Source organism: Herpailurus yagouaroundi, unplaced genomic scaffold, assembly GCF_014898765.1.
Source record: "Herpailurus yagouaroundi ecotype Mexico unplaced genomic scaffold, PumYag 221, whole genome shotgun sequence".
Classification (NCBI taxonomy): domain Eukaryota; kingdom Metazoa; phylum Chordata; class Mammalia; order Carnivora; family Felidae; genus Herpailurus; species Herpailurus yagouaroundi.
In genome coordinates this window covers 10,882,813-10,902,320 of record NW_024412452.1, presented here as the reverse complement: position 1 = coordinate 10,902,320, position 19,508 = coordinate 10,882,813, and the positions used below count along the sequence as shown (strand labels likewise).

The window sequence follows — 19,508 nt, the reverse complement described above, 5'->3', positions numbered from 1 at the left end:
ACCCAGCATTCAGGACAGTGGACGGCATGTAGTTCTTGCTCAATCAACTGGTGACTGAGGAATAAATGCATGAACCAACAAATGAATGGATGGAGATCAGCAAAGGCTGGAAGGGGGGTTTCTTGGAGGGAGGAAAGGTGGGTTAGGCAGGGCAGAGGAAAGAGAATTTTGGTGGGGAAAACAGCACAAGCCCAGGCGTGGAGAGAGAAAAGGCTAGACACGTGGCCAGACCAGAAGCAGATGTATAGAGGCCACTGCTGCCCCAAACTGAGGCCAGAACCAGACTCTGCCCTGGAGGTCTTTCCTGGGAGGAGGGGCAGCGGCGGCTGCCGCAGGACACCTGGCCAAAGGGGGCCTGGGGAGCCTGCGCTCAGCTCTGGCACACCTGGTCACTAGCAGGCCACCCTGCCCCCACAGCCCTGGCTCTGGCCTCAGCCTTCTGAGTTGTTGGAGAAGATGCAGAGCCTTGGGAAGGCCTCCAGGGCTGCAGGGTGACTACAGCAGTCAAAGCAAGAATGGCACGGTGACCTGGGAAGACAGGAAGTGCCAACCTGTCAGCCCCTGGGTAGGCCAGGACCTCACGGAGCCAGGATGCTCCCGGGCAAACCCAGCTTGGGCTCTTGGGCATCTGGTCTGTATTTGAAGCCTCAAGCTGATCTTCAGAGTCTCATCCTTGTCCTTTCCCTGTCACTTGCTCAAGGGAAGGCTGGGAGGCAGGGAGATGTGCGGCAGCTTGGACACACTTCACTGGTACGGCAGGGCAGGCCAGGGAGCTGCTAGCCTACAGTGGGCCCTGCTCCCCTGCTTCCAGGCTGCCCTGCCACGCAGATGGAACTCACCAAGTCCAGGTCTCCCCAGCTCTCAGCAGTGAGTGACTGTCTATTTCTGTGGCCCCCCCTCCCCCCAAATGCCAGGGAACACGTTCCTACAGAGTGCAGAGTGGGAAAGTCTGGAGGGAGACAGGATGACACAGGTGTTGGTGACGGAGAAGAGGAGGAAAGGGGCACGGGGAAGTGCCAGGCCGTGTGCTGAGCACATCGCATGAAATACCTAAATTAAATAGGCATGGGGCACCTGGGTGGCTCAGTTAAGCATCTGACTTCAGCTCAGCTCAGGTCATGATCTTGTGCTTCGTGAGTTCGAGCCCTGCATCAGGCTCTCTGCTGTCCACACAGAGTCTGCTTCAGATGTTCTGTCCCCCTCTCTCTCTGCCCCTCCCCCCTCAAAAATAAATAAACATTAAAAAAATAAATTACATAGGTATGTTGCTCCTTTTTACAGATTCAAAAAAGTTCAGACAAGTTCCGAGGAGTTAAGTAACTTTACCCAGGGACACACAGCTATTACGGGGCAGGTAAAGCTAGGATTTGAACCCAGGGGTCTGCTAATTCCAAAGCTTTGCTCTTAACTATGCTATTTACTTTCTCTGTAGCTTCCATCTCAATGAGGCATGCTTTAATGTCTAGTGTGCCATTTAAAACTTGCTGTTTGCATAGCAAAAGCTGTCCTGAAAAGACCACAGTTGGGGCCAGGGCCCAGATGAATGGGAGGCAGCTCCCATCAGCAAAGATAGGGCCCTTGATCCAGCCCTGCCTGCGCTCCCATCCCAGCTATCAAACAGAAGGTCTAGGTTCAAACTCCAGCTCCACCCCCAACATCCTTTTGGAAAGATGTGGGACGTGTTGGAGGAGTCTTCCAGGAGGCCAGCAGGCAGCTGGGACATTCCCCTGGCAGCCTCTTGGGGGCAGGCAGGGCTGGAGTGTAGTGGGAGGACAAGGAATAGTGGTCACTGGTTGTAACAAACACTCAGACTTGCCCTCAAGCCTCCCTGGCTGGCTGTTTTTCCCTCTGGCTAGGACTGGCACAGTCCAGAGTGAGTGTTTCAGCCTGTCCCCCCAACTCTGGGTGGGAGTCCAGGGTAGGGAGGAGGAAAGAAGAGAAACAACAATGCCTGGGTTCCAGATCTCTTCTGGCCTGCCCTTTCCCTGAACCCCACTGGGGTCTTCCCGACATGCTCATTCCTGAGCATGGCCAGCATGCCTGAGCCAAGGAAGGGGCCGGGGACCAGCAAAGTGGGGAGACTAGGAGCTGGTGAGGTCACCCTGCACACCCACTGATGATGAGCTCGAAAGCAGGAAGGTACAAATAAAGGAGAGTCAAGCAGGCACTTATTCCCACTCCTGCCACAGCCCCCAACTCAGGCCTTACCGTCCCAGCAGCTAGGATGGCCACAGCCTGGGAAGGAACCAGGGTGGGCTGCAGACCAGGGTTGCGAGCCCGTCTGTTCTGATTCCTCAGGGGCCCTTTGGCCTGAAACATTTGGTGGAGCCCATTAAAATTAAAAAGCCAAGTGGCTGGTGGCTCTGAATGCCAGCTCATTTTCCCTGGCATGGTGGGTCCTGTTTAAGGGAACCAGCTGGCATTAATGGCACACAACTCATCACGAACAGCAGCTAGCGATCAGAAAAATCTGAGCTAATAATCGGGTTTGGGAAAGATAATGAGATATGGAACAATCACTGCTGAGGGTCCCCCAGGGTCTGTTTTAACAGCCTCAAAATAAGCCACAAAATAGAAATTAACCAAACAGGGGCTCCATTTTGGCAGAGAAGAAAACAAACAGGGTGTGGATTTTGCACACGAATTCCCCTTGTGGTCAGCAGACAGGGGTCCTGGGAGGAGCAAGAGCCCAGGAGACCCCGTGGGACATCAGCAATGACCTAAGGAAGCAGTAGACCGTCTCTGGCCACTTCTCTCCAAGCTCTGGCTCCCAGGCCAGTGGATTTGCCACAGGCAGCTGACAGGAACAGAAGAGAGAAGACTGGCTTCCTGACAATCTCCCAAGGTGGGATAAGGGGCTCTGTGACACAAGATCTCCCATGTCATGAGCTGTACGGCTGATAGCTGTCTTCTTAAGCACCAAGGTCCTCCCCAGGCCACCAGCAGCTTCCTTTCTGTGAGGCCAGCGAGGAGACGCTGGATGGGGCTTGAGCAGTGCAAGCAGGCTGTGTCCTCCACAAACCTGCAACCCCCTGCAGGATGCCTTTATCTGGAGGGGCTTCAGGTGCTCCCCTTTCACACTCCCAGGATGAAGGTTCCCTTGCTCCTCCTCACCTACACCCTGTCCTGTCCCACTGTTAGCAGCTCCTCCTGCCCCAAACCCACGAGTCTTCCTGGATAGGAGCCTCTCCCTCCCCACATGCAACTCGGCATGCAGGGCTACCTGTCCTGTCTCCCAGGTATCCTGAATGCAACCACTTCTCTCTGCTCCTGTTGCTTACCTTAAGCACCCATCTCTTCTCCTTGGACAACTGCCCGCCTCCTAACTCGGCTCCCTGCTTCTGCTTTTGCTCCCTCCCATCAGCTCCCTACACAGCAGCCAGAACGATCTTCTAAAAATGGGTATCAATTCGCTTTAGCCTTTCAGTGGCTTCTCACTGCAGATAGAGACCCACAGGACCCCCCCACCCCCCCGCCCCCTTGCAAGGCTCCAGCCACCTGCCTTTGCCCTGCTCCTCCCCTGAGCCAACTCTCTCTCTCCTCTCCCTCCCTCACTCCCCCCACCACCTCTCTCCTCAGGGCCTTCAAGCACGGCCCTCCCTTGGCCTCCTCCCTTTTCAGCTTAAATGTCAGACAGCCCTCCTCTTCACTCAGGGCTCCCCTTTTACAGTTTCTCACAGAACCCGGACCTCTTCCTTCCCTGCACCTATCACAGTCTCAAAGTGTATATTGATTTTCCTCCTTAAAAGGTTGGGAATAAGGTGATACATGTATATTATTTAAAACTGAATAGCACAGAAATATTTTTACCTGTGGCCTCTTTACTAAATATCCATCTCTCCCAGTAGGCCCTAAGTACTGGGTACAGGGCCTGTGTCTCCCTTACTCCTCACTGAATTCCTGCTGCCTGGGGAAATGAGTAGGTGCTTAATAAATATTCTAGAATGCATCATGTGAGTGATTTCTGAGGCAGGAAAAAAAAGAGCCGCAAGGGAGATCTGCCTTGTGCAGTCACTGCTAGCAAACAACTCTGCAGTGCTAAACGTTGCACACACAGGGCCAAGTCCACCTGAGCAGACGGCTCGTCACTCTGTCAGGAGGAGGGGCCTGGAAGGGGTGGCCCCAAGGCCGTGAAGGTTTCTGGGAAAGGGGATGCCTGACTGAGACCTGAAGGGTAAGTAGGAAGCAACCAGATAAGGAACGAGGAGGTTCAGTAGAGCGTCAGGGGCATGAAATACCGGGTTGTCTGTAGCCAGCTGTGGACTCTAATAGAGCCTGTAAGAGGACCCAAGGGGTCCTGGAGAACAATGGAGAAGGGGCATGCCTGAAAGGAGAGATGGCATGAGATTCCGAAATCAGATCTACTCTTGGGTGGTGGATGATAATGTAACGAGATGGTTAGGAGGTGGTGGAGCAAGGGCCGGGGCAGGTCGAAGAATCTTTGAGGTGCCAAAAATGCCCAGCAGAGGGCGCTCGTTGTAGGATAAACTCTTGGCAACCAAGCGGACCCCATGACCCTCTGTGGAGGTCAACTGTCCTGCAGCCCCAGACAGCCTCTTGCTTGGTGACAGGCTCAGGAGCAAAGGGCCAAGGTGGCTGAGACAGAGTCATACACAGGCTGACAGACCAATCAGCTTCACCTGCTTCTAAGAGGGTTGTTTGCCAGCAACAGAGACCAATCCTGATCCCTGAACCGTGTCCTGTAGGGACCCGTTGGCCACCTGCTAGAAAACCAGTTACATCAGACCCCTTACACGTAGGAAGGGACACAACTTGTCCTCCCCAGAATAGAATAGATGCAGAACCCATATTCACGTTGGACTCACCACTGCCAATATCACCATCTGCAGGCTTCTGGAAAACTTCAGATTCTGCTACAGGGTCCATGTAATGGGCCCTCCAACCCGAAAGCCAATCACAGGAAAGCAGTGAGTTAACATTCTGGTCTTGGATTCTCTGGTTAATGGTCCCTACCTCCATTAGGCCCAGAGAAAGACAGCAAGGCTATAAGTACACCCTGGATCACAGAGAACACCCTGAGGTACACCCTGGATCACAGAGAACATCCTTAAGTATACCCTCAACTACAGAGAACACTCTAAGGTACACCCTGGATCATAGGGAACATTCAAGGTGCATTCTTGACCACAGAGAACACTCTGAGGTATAGATTGAATCACAGGGAACACCCTGAGGTACACCCTGGGCCAAGAGAACACCCTGAGGTACACCCTGGACCAAGAGAACACCCTGAGGTACACCCTGGACCAAGAGGGCACCCTGAGGTACACCCTGGACCACAGGGAACACTCTGAGGTACACCCTGGACCAAGAGAGCACCCTGAGGTACACCCTGGACCACAGAGAACACTCTGAGGTACACCCTGGACCACAGGGAACACCCTGAGGTACACCCTCAACCACAAAGAACACTCTGAAGTATGCCTTCCACCACAGAACTAGCCAGACTTGGTTCTTGCAGGAGGCGGAACAAGGAGCCTCTGGACCAGGGACAAATATGCGCCACTGGCTCAACTTTGGCCAGAAAGCACAGGTGCAGGAACCAAGTATGAAGTTGGATAGTGGGTCTAACCCCATTACACCTAAGGAGCCTTTCAAAAATTTTCTTCCAGTCCCCACTGTTCTCACGGTACCTGGGGGCAGACTTATCTTCCAGGAGGCATGGCTACAGTTCCTTTAAACTGGAAGCCAAGAACATTGTTTGGCTCTTCCCTCCACCTTAGGCCACAACTGGGAACAGGAAGAAAATGGTGTCTTTGTATTAGCAGAATAGTGTACGATTAAGCCTGTGTTTGAATCCTGGTTCTGTCACTGGTTTCACCTCTGTGCTTCAGTGTCCTCATCGATACAACTGAGAAGGGCACCTAAGCAGTACCTGGCACACTGAAGGCATTCCAGAAGTGTTAGGCATTATGACCATTGTGATTATTTGCCACTCTGATACCGGGACATGGAGCTCCCAGTAGGCAATGGGAACTGGGAGGGGTAGGGGTTCAGCCCAGGAACCTCCTGGGACACCTCCTTGCACTCCAATATCTAGTAAAGGTAAACAGACAACCACTGTATCCTGTTCAGAAAGAACCCCTCAGGGCCCAGACCCTTTGGGAGTGGAGAACAGCAATTCCCCAAGAGGGAAAGAGCTCAGCCACCTAAGACGTGGCTGAAGGTGAGGGGTTTGAGAGCCAGGCATGAAGTGTCTCTCATGTACCAAACAGCTCCTGACCAGCATGGAGGACTTCAGCCCTGAGCCTTCCTCTCCAGCCACAGGTCCATTCTCACCAGGGCCTGATGTCCATGATGGGGGTCATCTGCTGGGCCTACCGCCCCGCCATGACTTCTCTTCCAGCCCACTCTGCCCGCCCTCCCTGCAACGCCCCAGGTCCCTGAGTCCAGCCAGCGCTGCCGGCGTGGCCCCCTAACTCCTGAGTAGGCGCTCCCAGTGTTTCACAAGCGGCTCTGCTACTCCTCAGTTCATTGCCACCTCATCCCCATCACTTCCGGAGTCCATCACAGTCTCCTTTTCCTGAATGCCTCTCCACATGCTGTGCCCTCTACCGGGAACCCTCAACCCTGCCTTCGGCTCTCTCCGGTCTGTCCTGAAGAGTCGGCCTCGTGTGACTTGGGGGCCCCTTCCCTACTTACCACCACACCCTGTATGGTGAAGGTCACCATATGATGAAGGGTCACCTTCATCAGAATTCTGGTTCTACCACAGAATATCCTCAGCTTTCCCTCTCCTCGTCTTGAAGGACAACATACCAATCGGAGTGACCCCCTCGCACCTTCCAACTGCCTGCCGTATACACTCCCCTGAAGGGAGTGAGTAGGTCTCACTCTTGTGTAGCCAGGGCCCGAGGGGGGCTGACCACAGAAATACTCAACATGAACCCCCAAATTCAAATACAGTGAGGACTGACAGAGGCTTCCTTTGTTAAAAGACAGCAAACTGTTAGATTTCAAAAATAACTTAAGACAAAATTTCTTTTTTATTCTCGAGCAAGAAGCCAGACATTGCCAAATCTATTTAGAGAGTTCACCAAAAGGCTGCTACCCCTGCACTGGTGGTCCTGTAACCAGCATGAGACTTCATTCGGGGGGCCGTGCAAACTGGGGGTCCTTGATTCAGGGGGGTGCTGGCCAAGGTCAGGGCTCTGGCTCTTCTGAGGGAGAGGAAAGGTCCAGGGAGGAGACTGGACTCTCAGGGCCTAGCCTCCACTCCAGCTTGCCCTTAGTCCCTGGGATTTGCCCTCAGCCTGTCAGCACCCCCATCCACGCCGCCTGCTTGTAGGGACTCGTTTTAATTAATGCCAGAGCTGGGCCAACCACTGGGGCCGTGACACTTGTTTGCAGGTCTTCTCCTCCTAACAGGTTCTCCCTGGGAGGGGATTTGTCACTAATTGAAGCAGAGATCAGTTAATGAGGCCGAGGGCCCAGGGTTCCAGAGAACAAGGGAAAGGAAAATAAAATAAAGCCTCTTTCTTTGGAGGTTTTGTGATTTACACACACAAAAGAAAAGCAAGCAAGCTGCAGATTTTCCAAGTCAGAAACTCCGCTCCATCTGCCGGAGTTAGACCCTCACTGTGTGAAGACGTCAGGCAGAGGGACGCCGCCACGGCTAAGACTCGTGGATCTAGGCGGAGAGGGGCCTCCTGAGGCCGGCAATCAATCAGCAACCTAATTAACAATTATTTATGGAGCAGTGCTCACTCCCCCTCCATGGGGGAGAAGACACAGGGCCTGTCCCTGGTTAACTTGTAAGCCAGTAGAACAATGACAGGACAGGACAGGACACGGGGTGTAACTGAGTGGGTGTGTGGGAAGGCCATAAGTTTCTAGGCCTTGGGGCTGTGGGAAGAGTTTGGGCTGGCACGGTCAGGAAAAGCCTCTTTGAGGGCTCTGGAAGGGAGCTGGGATGTCCCAAGCACAGGCGCAACCCCTGGGGGCTGTGACAGCCCAGTGTGAGGCCTCTGGTCCCTGAGGGTAAGATCCTGGCTCTGAGAGCCTGGAGGGCCCCCAGTCCCCAGGAACAGCAGCTTGGGCGTCAGAGGCCCGACCCCACAATCTGGGCTAGCTCAGATCCTAGGAAATGGGAGGGATGGAATGCCCAAAGGGCCCTTGGGTGGGACAGTGAGGCCTGGGGATGCTGAGAGCCTGAAGCCCCAAGCCTATAGGAGGAGGACATCCCACCAGGATAGGGCTCAAGCCCTTCCCAGTCAGGGCTGCTCAGTGGTTTCCTCCCCTCAACTCCACCCCACTCCACCCTTAAATCTCAAAGAAGGAAGATGGGATTTTCAAGCTGCTAAACTGGGCAGAGCCATCAGCTCCTCTTGTCATGAAGAGCAAGGAGGAGGTGACAGAGTCCCTTTCCTTCTCTCACAAGAGCCGTCACCTTTGCCAGGAGCCCCCCAGAATCAGAGGCTGCCAGTTTGTATGACCCCAAATGAAGTCTCTGCTGGGTTGGGGACCCCACCAGGGTGGGGTTGGCAGTCTCTCGGCGAGCCATCTGAATAGATTAGGCAATGTCTGGCTCCTGGCTTGGGGTAAGGCAACGAGTTGGGGAGGGAGCTCAATCTTGGTATGAAGTGGGGATCACTCCCCAACGGGTCATTTGGAGAGGACGTGGTCCACACGGGAGCAGAGTAAAAGAAGCCATCTCAGAACAATCCCAAATCCCTACTTTCCCAGAGCAGTGGAATGAACGACGGTGTAGGGTACAGTGGGTTAGTACATAGTTGTGAACAATTATTACACTTAATGACATGGGAAAGATAAGGAAAGTGGGTTTTGCAAAGAGATTATTATATGTGAATTCTTTCATTATACGTGAATTTTTGAATTTGCATTTTGTAAGTTTTTTTCTCACCAATTGCGTGTATTTATTGTGTGATGAATAAAATAACAAAAGTTGTGAAGACACTTTCACCCTCTGGAGTCAGCTATAGGAGACCACCCAGCCAGGGTCTAGAGAGTATGACGGGGGCACAAGGGTGGGCTCAAGGGTGGGACCAGTGTAGCCAAGGTCCTGGGAACTTGAGCTTCCACTGTGGCTCTGGCCCAGGCCCCTGCTGTGTCACCTGCCTTCAGCCCTCATCTGGGATCCAGCCTTACACTCACACAGCCAGTTTACAAACCTCCCCTACTTAATAGCTCCTCTATTCTCAAAGTCCTGAGGAATGCAAATGAAACTATTCCTGTCTTGTGGAGGGCCTCCAGGATGCACTGGACATGTAACCACATGACCAAGGCCACAGAGGACAATAGTGCCCTGGGAGCTCGGGCAGAGAGCAAAGGGGAGCCAGCATTTGGGCCAGCCTTACAGCTGTTCCTGAGCCCCTTGCTTCCTGCATCAGCCACATTACTGAGAGTGAGCTCCTCTGACAAGGGTGCTGGGGCAAGGGGCCCTACTAGGGACAGACGTCCTGCCCTCAGCTGGAATGTACAGCCCTTTGCATCACTCATGGGCACCGCCTCACCTCCCCGCCGGCTCTCCAAAATCTCGAGCGCTCTGTGTTAAAGTTTGTGTCTCTCTAGTAAAGTGTCACCAGAATCTACTCTCTTGTCTGCCGAGGAAGCCTGCCCTGGTGGCCCACCCACACAAACCTCTGTCTCCCACATCCTTGCCTGGCCCTGACCTCAGACAGGTCTGGCCAGAGCTGCAGGGGAGAGGGGCAGCTGCAGAGCAGTGGGACAGAGAAGTGGGGAGAGAGTTACTCACAGCAATGGAGACGGCGCTGATGACAGCTCCCAGGTAGCCCTGGATGAACTTGGACGCAGGAGAAGGCTGGAAGGCAGAGACAGATTTCTAGGCCCCCTGGGTGCCCAAAGCTGCCATACTCCACCCTTGCAAACAGCCCCAGCCAGCAAGAGACAGTCCTGCCCACCAACAGGTGAGAAGGAAAAGATCCCTCTGGAAGCCAAAGGGAGCCAGGCTTCCCTCAGCACAGCTCCATACAGGAAATACAGGGCAGGAACGTCCAGGGAGATGCCAAAGGGGCCCACTGCACTTTTGCCCTGTTCTAGAGAGCTCAGGGGCAGACACTGCTGGCTGGAGGTAGACAACAGCAAGGGCCAAGGTGGGTCATGTACGTCTGGGGCAAGCATATCCAGTGGAGGGAGGATGCGTGCTGGAAGCGGGCTGAGGGCAGCTAGAAGGCTGTCTAGGTGAAAATGGCAGTGTCCCGGCTGGCTGTGCCTGGCTGGCTCTCCCGGCCTTAACCCATGAGGCCACCGGGCTTCCATGCCAATAGGCGAGGGGTGCTCAATGTTTCTAAGGAAAAATGTAACCCAAGTTGCAACATATAAAATTAAGAAAGAGCTGAGGAACTTGCCTTTAACTATGCTCTGTTATTTTGGAGATGTTTGGTTCAAGGCACATGAGAGCCATCCAAGCAGGGATGTACACGTGTGGGATCACACACGCGAGATGTGGACTGAAGGTTTGGACGGGGGAGGGGGGCGTCCTCAGAGTTTCAGGCCCCAAAGTTCCTACCACCAAGGCCCAGCCACTAACCCTACCCCATCTCCCCCCTAGGTTAGAGGATGCCCACAGCCTCTCCTCCCCAAACTGACGGGCCCCCCCCCCCCCCCCGCCAAGGGGACCTAGACTCCTCCTCCCATCTTACTGCCTTTGGACAGAAGTGCAGGAAATACAGCGTTACCAGTGAAGCTGGGGGCCCAGCCCCTTCCGGGACAAGAGAAGGGTGACAGGCCTCCACCCTGAGCTTGTCCCAGGAGCGCAGGGGACTTTGGGGAGGAGGTGACAGGCCCCTCAGACCCCTCACCCCTCAGGAGCAGCCCTTCGGCTTTACAGCCCACAGTCTGGGGGCACCAAGGCAGCTTCCAGGCAAGCTTGGAGGAAGCTTTAGGGGAATTCAGTCCCCATGTGGCTGTTGCCATCCCAATCCAAGATCTGGGGATAAGAGTTGCCCAAGGAGGATTCCGCCAACGGAGCTCATCTCTCTCACTGCTTCAGGCACATTCCCATTTCATGGGCCTTCTTCACTTCCTGTTGAACAGCCCCTCCCCAGTGGGGCCCTTCCTGAAGGGGTGGCCATTTCAATAAGGTGCTTGGAGAAGCACAATGCTCAACTCAGAGGAAGCAGCCCCCGATGGTGGCACACCACCCTGGAGGGAGGTTGAGGGTCACCAGCGCCCGTTCCGCGCGGCTCACCTTGGTAGCGTTCCGGTTTGCATAGTTGACACAAGCGTTGTGGCTCTGGTTCAGCCACTGGAAGGCAAGGGGGGAGAGGAGAAGTCAGGGGAGGCGTGGGAGCCAGGCCTGGACCCCGGCGGGGCCACAGCCTCCAAGAAGACAATGGGATGCTGTGTCCAGCTCACGGGTGGTTCTGTCCATGACCGACTGTTCCAGTTGGCTTGGGATGGCGCCAGCATCAGCGCTGAAAACCTGGGACACCCCTCAGTTGCTGCCAAACCAGGACACCGGTCCTGCCCATGCCGGCAGTTCATCCCCATCCAGAGACTGTCACCTCTCCCGGAACTGTGGCGTTCACTGCCCCCAACGGGCCTCACTGCCTCTGACACATTAATTCTTATTATATTCCTTACTGAGCCGAAAGCGGACGTGTAACCCCTGGAATTACGGACAGCCGTGAACCTCTTTCAAAAGTATCCCAGCCCGGTGTCTTGCGCCACCTGCCGTGCCCTGATGCGGGCACCGTTAGGAGTTTTATTCAGGGAAGACTCTGACATTTTTTCCTGAAGACAGACAGGCTTTCTTCCTGCCCAGCTCTCTGTGCATAGACACACACACACAGAGCTTCAACTGTTTTTAGGGAGCCATAGCCCAGGCTCTAGGAGTGGACACCAGGGTCTATGATATTCCCCCACCCACCTTGCTACCTTGGGGTTGGCGGTGGGTTCACCTTCCCCACAGATCTCAGTGAGGCTTATACCAAAATGCTGCTGAGGGCCTCGAGGTCACAGGCCTCTGGACAAGCAGCCAAGGAGCAGCGGGCGGCCACAAATAAGCCATCCTCCCCTCGTGCAAAAATTAGTCACATAAAATGGCCTAGGCATGGGCCGCTGGGACCTGCTCAGCAGCATCTGAAGTCCCGGGGTTCTCCCAGTGGCTTCTGGGTCAGGGCGGGGGAAATGGGGTGGCTTTCCCGCAGGGGCCTGGATGGGAGACCCTGGGGTGGGGAATCATAACCAGCATTTGTGGGGCCCCCTTTCATAGGCCCTCTGTTGCCAGGGACTGTTACCTGCCAGAAGACAGTGGATGCCAGTGTCTGGTTGGGCAAGAGAAGACCAACTACCTATGAGAGAAAAAGAGAGGAAAGACTGAATAAAGCCAAAGGACCATCCTACACTTTTGCAAGGAAAAATGACACAGGCATGAGCAAAAGTAAAGCTGGATCTGTACAAACCGAGGTGGCTGATGTGTACATACAAACTGCTGCCCATGTGAGATGGCACACGAAGGAAGTGGACCAGGTAGCAGAATTAAATTACAGCACAATCCCACTCTTGTTAAAGAAAAGACATCACATCGCACATAGAACCATATACACAAACATAAGCATATATGTATCTTCATGAACAAATCTATAGCCCCACAGGTAGATGTCTCTGGAGGTCACGTTATACAGTACTTTCTCGCATTCTTCTTGAATATTCCTATATTCTTTTAAGCATTGGGCATGTATTATTTCCATAACTGACGGCAGGGGGACAATAAAAACAAGCAAACAGAAGGAACATCTTTCCTTCCACTCAGCTAACCCAGCTCTCTTTCACACCCTCATCATCCAATAGGATTTTTGTGCAGATTAAAATATGATGAGAAAAATCATTTCAAGGGCCTTAAGCACTTTATAAATACAAACGGGGGGGAATTTAGATCTTTTATCTCTGAGCCTCCATGAAGAAAATCTACACCATGTTTAAGCTACTGAAGGAAACATAGATGTCTAATAAATACTTGTCAAATGAGTGAATGAATCAATGAATGAACAAATACACACATATGGCTGAGCACCGCTACATGGGTCTGGATTCATTATTCCCAAAGCCCAAATGTCACCTAAGAGCTAGGCTTGCTGACTTTGTTTTTTTTGGTTTAAGTCAACATTAATGGTCTCATCTTGACAAGTGGCCAAACTTTGGACTTCAGGGATCCATGTGTCTCTTTCAAGTTTACCTTTTGAGAGCCTGTGAGCAAAATAACATCTACCAAGTACCAATGCATATGGGAAAAATGTGCACAACCATCCACATATTGACTTATTTATTATTCCTGTAGATAAAATGGCTCTTTGGCAAGAATTTCTGTAAGGAGCAAGTATAAACATCCAATACTATGCAGTAAATCAAATTCTAGACATCCTCAGCAGCATTTGTAAATCATGTTTTAAACATTAAAATGTTTTAAGACAGCAAACACACACACACACACACATTTATATTTATTGGCCCATATCAGTTTGAATAAAATTATATAATGTAAAGCCATTCCATAGTTCCAATGAGGAATTATGAGATTTTTCTCCCCAGAATGAGATCCCAGTTTGATTTTTCTCTGCAGCAACAGCTTAGGGCACAGGAGTAGAATCAGGAGAGCTTGGAGCTCAACCTCAGCCCCGTGCCTCTGTGAGCTCCAGCCGACAGTGTCTCCAGCAGAAGACAGGCTCCTTTGGGGCTCTGGCTTTCTTACGGGGTTGAGCTTGGAGGTCCTACCTTGGTTTAAAGTTCTACTCTTGAGTTCCAAGTAGTAGGTATGAAGTCAAGTGAGATAGTCCCATCGCCTGTAAAGGGAATCACCCCTCCCCAGCCTGGCTGAGAAAAATCCCTGGGGACCCTAGTCAGCCTCTAGCCAGGAGCCAGAGAGCTTCCACAGAGAGGAAGCTGAGCCTAGAGTGGCCTGAAATTGGGAACAAACAATGTGATCTAGTGAGTGTGTGTGTGTGTGTGTGTGTGTGTGTGTGTGTGTGTGTATACACACGTGCATGCCTGACTGCCTCCCAAAGCCAGAAGAAGAAGTAAAAGCTGTTAATCACTGTTGAGAACTCAGCATATCATCCCCCCTAATCTGTTGGTTTACATAACAAGTGTGTGTTATGGGCCACGTTGCCTTCCCCTCCTCAGTCTCCCTTACACTCCCTGAACTGAGCTTGGGCTATCAGGAGCATCATAAGGTACAGCTCCTTGGGACTCACTGTATTTACCAAACACCTATTGTCCAGGACACTCACTGCTCATTACATCACAGAATCTCCTTTATGAATCCTCCTGGGGGGAATTTTTCTGGCTTTGGGGTCAGAAATTTATACACTTCTGAGCATCTGGTCTGCATCTGTCTTGTAGACGTTGAGCATTTTACTGTGTCTCTCTCTGCACTGACTGTCAAGAACCTCAGGCCAGATCTCCACGGCTCATATTTGTCAAGTGTACAAACCATCACTGCATGTATTTTGTGCCCAAACTTCACTCCTGGCTTCTTCCCATTCCTAAACTTTTGTCTCACTTTCGCCTTCACTTGTCTTTTCTGGTGGCAGGCATTGTATTTGTGTGACATCAAGTCTTTTCCAGAACAAACCACAGTCCTAAACGAAACTGAAATAGTACCCAGGCCTATGTAACACACACACACACACACACACACACACACACACACACAGCTTGTAACCTGTGAGCTTGTAACCTTATTAGCCAAACCCGACCAGCCTCCTGTCCCAACCTCCTGCTGTAACATGGGCCTGATATTCATGCTGGGCACCTCTGACCCCTCATGCTTTCTTAAAGAAATTGAATGATTGATTGATTTTGCTAAGAATTTCCCCTATGTCACTTACCATGATTCTTATTAGTACGCTGGGGCGCAGACAAAATAGAGATTGCTTTCTGTATTTTGCAAATGGGGAAACTGAGGCTTAGAGAAATTCAGTGATTTGCCCAAGGCTTCACAGCAAACTAGAGAGAACGTCAGAAAGGTCTCCTCACTCTTGGCTTGAGGGCTCCAACTCTCTGATTTTAGGGGTTCCTTTCCCAGCTCATTCGCCTGAGCACAAAGGAAGAGTCACACTCCATGCCCATTTTCAAATACCTTCTATGCACCATGTTCCGTGGTGCTCCCAATGGAGCAAACAGGAAGAGAGGAATATATGGCACCTAACCACAGTAAGCACAAAGACCAAACAGGAAAATGTATGAGAATATCCTTTATAACATCTGGACATGAAAATGACCAGATGGTTTAATCAGGTACTTGGTCATGTCAAGCCGGTAACTTCTAACATCCGAACAGGACCTAAAGAAGGGAGAGGTCAGCATGCTGTGGCTATCTGCCGAAGTAGGTGGTAGGATGGAGCTGAGCCGTGCGTGCGTGTGCGTGCGTGGGGCAGGGGACACGTGTGCACACTCACAGGAGCAGAACAGCCGAGAGACTGGTCTCATTAGAAGAGGCAGAAAAATCAGCAGACCTGGGGAGGGTGAGGTTAGAAGGCAGTGGAAACCCATGCTGTATTGGCCAAACGGACCCACGGGAACCATCTGAGGCCGAGGCAAGGGGAACAGCGATCCCACTTTCCAGGTCCTACAGTCAGGCTGGTGGGGCCGGGAGCACATGGGTGCCAGCCCCATTCCCTATTAGGCAACACGCAGCACCATCTGCACAGTCCCAGGAGCAAGAGCAGATATTTTATAACTTCCTTTTTTCTTTTTAAGTCTAAATTAAAAATAAATGTTCCTTCAGTTCTCAGATGTATATCTCTGGTGCAACCTGCCCACATTCCCCCACGCTGCCCTTTCCAGAACATGGCAGGAGAAAGGAGGAAAGAGATGGATAGAGAGAGGGAGCCAGTCCACCCGGCTTCAATGCCAGTGGATTGCACCTCTTCCAAGAGGGAAGCGCTTCAGGCGTGGCCGCGCAGACGGGTGGAGAGAGCCCAGAAAGCGGCTGGTACCAGGGAAAGTGGAAGGAGAGCCAGCAGCCAGAATTTCCAGCCCAGCCTCCACCCTATCTTGCTGCAGGACCTTGGCCAAATCGCACATCCAGTCTTTGCTCCCATTTATAGTTCATAACACGGCTGGGGTCCCCTCCACATTTCCCGCCCCCTGGCAGCTGTCTTCTTCTCACATCTGTCTACTTTCGCTGCTCCCCTTCGCCTCAAGTGGCCGGCCGTAGGCCCCGGTGACTAACATACAGGCTCTGGTCATACGAAGGGCCAGACTCACATCCTGGCTCTGGTATTTACCAGCTGTGTGACCGCACACAAGTTACTTGAGCCCTTGTGCCTCCATTTTTTTTTTTTTTTCTGTTAAATGAGCACCATCCTGGCACCTCTCTGGACGGCCATGAGAAGAAGCAAGGCATGGAAAGAATTCGGCCCAGGGTTTGGTGGGCAGCAAGTGCTCACTAGGTATAAGGTGTCCGTATCATTCCTCTCCTCCTGTCTCATCCTTTTCTAGTTTTTGCCGGTCTCTCCTTTCTCTCAACTCCACAGGCTGCATGACACCATCGAGCTTCATCTTGCCCCCATCTTGTCCTTGAACACAAGCCTCATCCCTCAATAGTGAGCTCCTGAAGGTAGAATCAGGGTGTTTCTCTCTGATGTCCCCCAAAGCGCTCAGCACAAAGCTGGGTCCACACTACACACTGGAAGAACATTACTAATTCATTATTAAGAACATGAATTCTTGGCCAGGCAAAAGATCTATGATGGACTGTGACCATGACCACCATCACCCATTTCCTCCTTACTCCTTGTATTAAAACCCTGCATTGCATGAGGGCACGCTCTTGGAGAGAGGGGCGGATTAGTTTTAGGTCCCGATTCTTCACTCCTCCCTGCATCCATGCCCTTGACACGGGAAGAATATATTTCCATGCTCTTGGTGTTGCTTGGCTTGGACATATATGTCTTGCTGTGGCCAAAAGCATGTGGGAGGAAGTGGCAGTGTGCCAGTTCAGAGCCCAGGCCTCAGAGGCCTCATCAAAGGAGGAGGAGAGACGTTTGAAGCAAAGTACAGTCTGCGTTGGCTGACTCCCAGTTGAGCCCAGACCTGCAATGGCACGTAGTACCGCCTCAGTCAAGCACAGTCGAACGCAGCTAGACCCCAGGTAACCACGGACCTCTAAGAACAAATTCTTATGGTCGCCACAGAAATTCTGCGGACGTTTGCCACACAGCATGGAGGTAGCAATAGCTGTTTAAATACAGGGATTGCCACATAGGAAGGCTGCAGATGATGTCCTTTCTGATTCAGAATTCCGTACCATTACTAATGCCCTTGAATTATGCCTTCACTAGTGAGATTGGTTCCTGAGCAGCCCGGCTTATCACTCCACCTGGTGACCAATAGCTCAACTCTGGGGCTGCCTGGCCAGCCAGGAAGATGGGGGGTTTGTGCCTGAGGCTCATCTCAGGACAGAATCCAGAATGGGGCCAATGGCACCCAGATGGCAACTGGCTCACACCTTTACTCCAGGCTTCCTCCTTCAGAGTATTCTAACCTCTGCAGAGAGATAATGTCTCAATGTGGGAGAGGGGCACCCCCAAATATCCTGATCTGCTTGGCTGGAGGTGGGACGCGAATGGCTGAAGATGAAGACAGGAGAGCAAGGCCGCTGGTCACAATGTCCTACGATGCTCAGAAAGAGAGAACTGAGCAGCCCTCACTCCCTCAGGCTGCCGCCATGCAACACAGAGTCAAGCAGCAGGAGAAAGACGTTTTATAAGTACAGAAAATCCAGGGGCACCTGGGTGGTTCAGTAAGTTAAGCATCCGACTCTTGGTTTCAGCTTAGGTCATGATCTCATGCTTCGCGAGTTCAAGCCCTGTATCAGGCTCTGCGCTGACAGTGCAGAACCTGCTTGGGATTCTCTCTCTCTCCCTCTCTCTCTGTCCCTCCTCGCCCTCCTCTCTCTCTCTCTCTCAAAATAAATAAATAAACTTAAAAGAAAAAAGCACAGAAAATCCAGAGAGGAAGCACAGTGTGTGTCAAAACAATGAGGTGGTGAAACTCAAGTCAGGGGATGAGTAAAGGGTACAGCACTGTCCCTGTCATCTCCACCCCTTCTCTACTCGGCTAATCCCTCCTCATCCTCCAGGTTTCGGCCTAGTTGTCACTTCCTTCGGGAAGCCTTCCCTGACCCTCAAGAGGAGTCAGGTCCCCTGTCATTCGCTCCCTCAGCACCCTGCCTGCCTTCTTGGCAGTATTGGTTCTCCGTGGTAAGAATCTGTCTGCTTAAAGTCTGTCTTCCTCGAGAACTTCCAGAGGCTTCCAACAGGTGAAACCATCGACATTCACTGCTCACATACCTGGGAATCCTCACTGGCAAAGCGACAGTCCTCTGGCATCGTACCTGTGTCCTCCATAGTGACTCACTCAATTCTAAAATGTCCCTCTTCATTTTTGAAAGACCTACCACAGGCCCCAGTACTCAACAATTTGCCTGTTTTTTCCTTCTACTTTGTCTCCATCTTCTGATTTATGTGGCTAACGATCTGAAAAGTAACACTTCAGTGAATGAGGGGTGCTATTTAAAGGATCCCAACCAGTTAAAGAGAATATCGTTTATCCAATGAATGTTTGTCCCTGACTGGTCAATTCCAGCTTAACTGAGTAACACCTCTGGTGCGAACCAGGCCAAACTGACTGCTGTCGGGTTACAACGGAGGTAGGCCAGGGAGAAATTGTGATTGGCATTTAAATGTGTGAAAAAGCAGAGTCTGGGATGAGGAGGGATGGGAGACACCGCGAAGGCTCTGGGACACAGCCAAATCCTCACGTGAAATGAACCCTCTGTGGTCTACCCCTCCCCCCCCCTGGAGGTGAAGTGACCCACACCTGCACCTTCTGAGGCTTTTAAGTCCGCGTGCGCACATGCAGTGCAGGGTTCAGAGCATAGAATCCAAGCTCTGAATGTCCCAAGACAGAGATCTGGTTTGGATGTAACCCAAGGCCACTGGGACTCACTGACCAGATGCTCCCGGTCTGCCCTCCTCAGTCTCCCACCTGGATATGCGAGATTGGAGCCTTGAGTTTTGAGGGTTTGAGAATGACAGGGGGAGGGGAGAGGAGGCCAGCAGCATCACGGGGAGTGCAGAGGTGAGGAGGGAGACACAAATGGCCCCTGAGAGAAGCTCGGGCCCGCAAGAGAAAGCTGGCATCTGCGACATTCTGGTAGCCAAGGGTGCAGGGTGCAGGCTGGCAGGTGGGAAAACGCAGAGAGAATAGGACAGGGTTCGGAACACTGGCCCTGCCTCTCCCCAGCCGCACGTGCATGGAAAGGACAGTGCTGCACACCTCTTAGTGGAAACCTGGGAACAGAACTGCCACTTCTAAGCAACCACGGTTGGCGGGGTTCTTCTGGGAAGGTACCCAAGGAAGAGGTAGCATGAACTGCACTAGCCTGGGGAACAGCCTTGGTGCCCTGGCTTAGCCACCATGCTTATGTATAAATTGGGATCTCTTTGCCACACACCAAAGGGGGAAAAGTTCCCATCTTCAAATGTTAAGCTTAAAAT

At 52.2% G+C, this 19,508-nt stretch overlaps 1 protein-coding gene across 6 annotated transcripts in view; it reads right to left on the bottom strand.

The window, feature by feature from the left end:
- SFXN5 (sideroflexin 5) overlaps positions 1-19,508 on the bottom strand; it is a 117,328-nt gene that overhangs the window by 43,705 nt on the left and 54,115 nt on the right. For all 6 annotated transcript variants that reach the window (XM_040458539.1, XM_040458535.1, XM_040458533.1 and 3 more), the window contains 3 exons: positions 12,243-12,296; positions 11,192-11,248; positions 9,737-9,802 (listed from right to left, as the gene is read on the bottom strand). In XM_040458539.1, the coding sequence (XP_040314473.1) occupies positions 9,737-9,802; positions 11,192-11,248; positions 12,243-12,296 (177 nt within the window). The remainder of the gene's footprint in view (positions 1-9,736; positions 9,803-11,191; positions 11,249-12,242; positions 12,297-19,508) is intronic.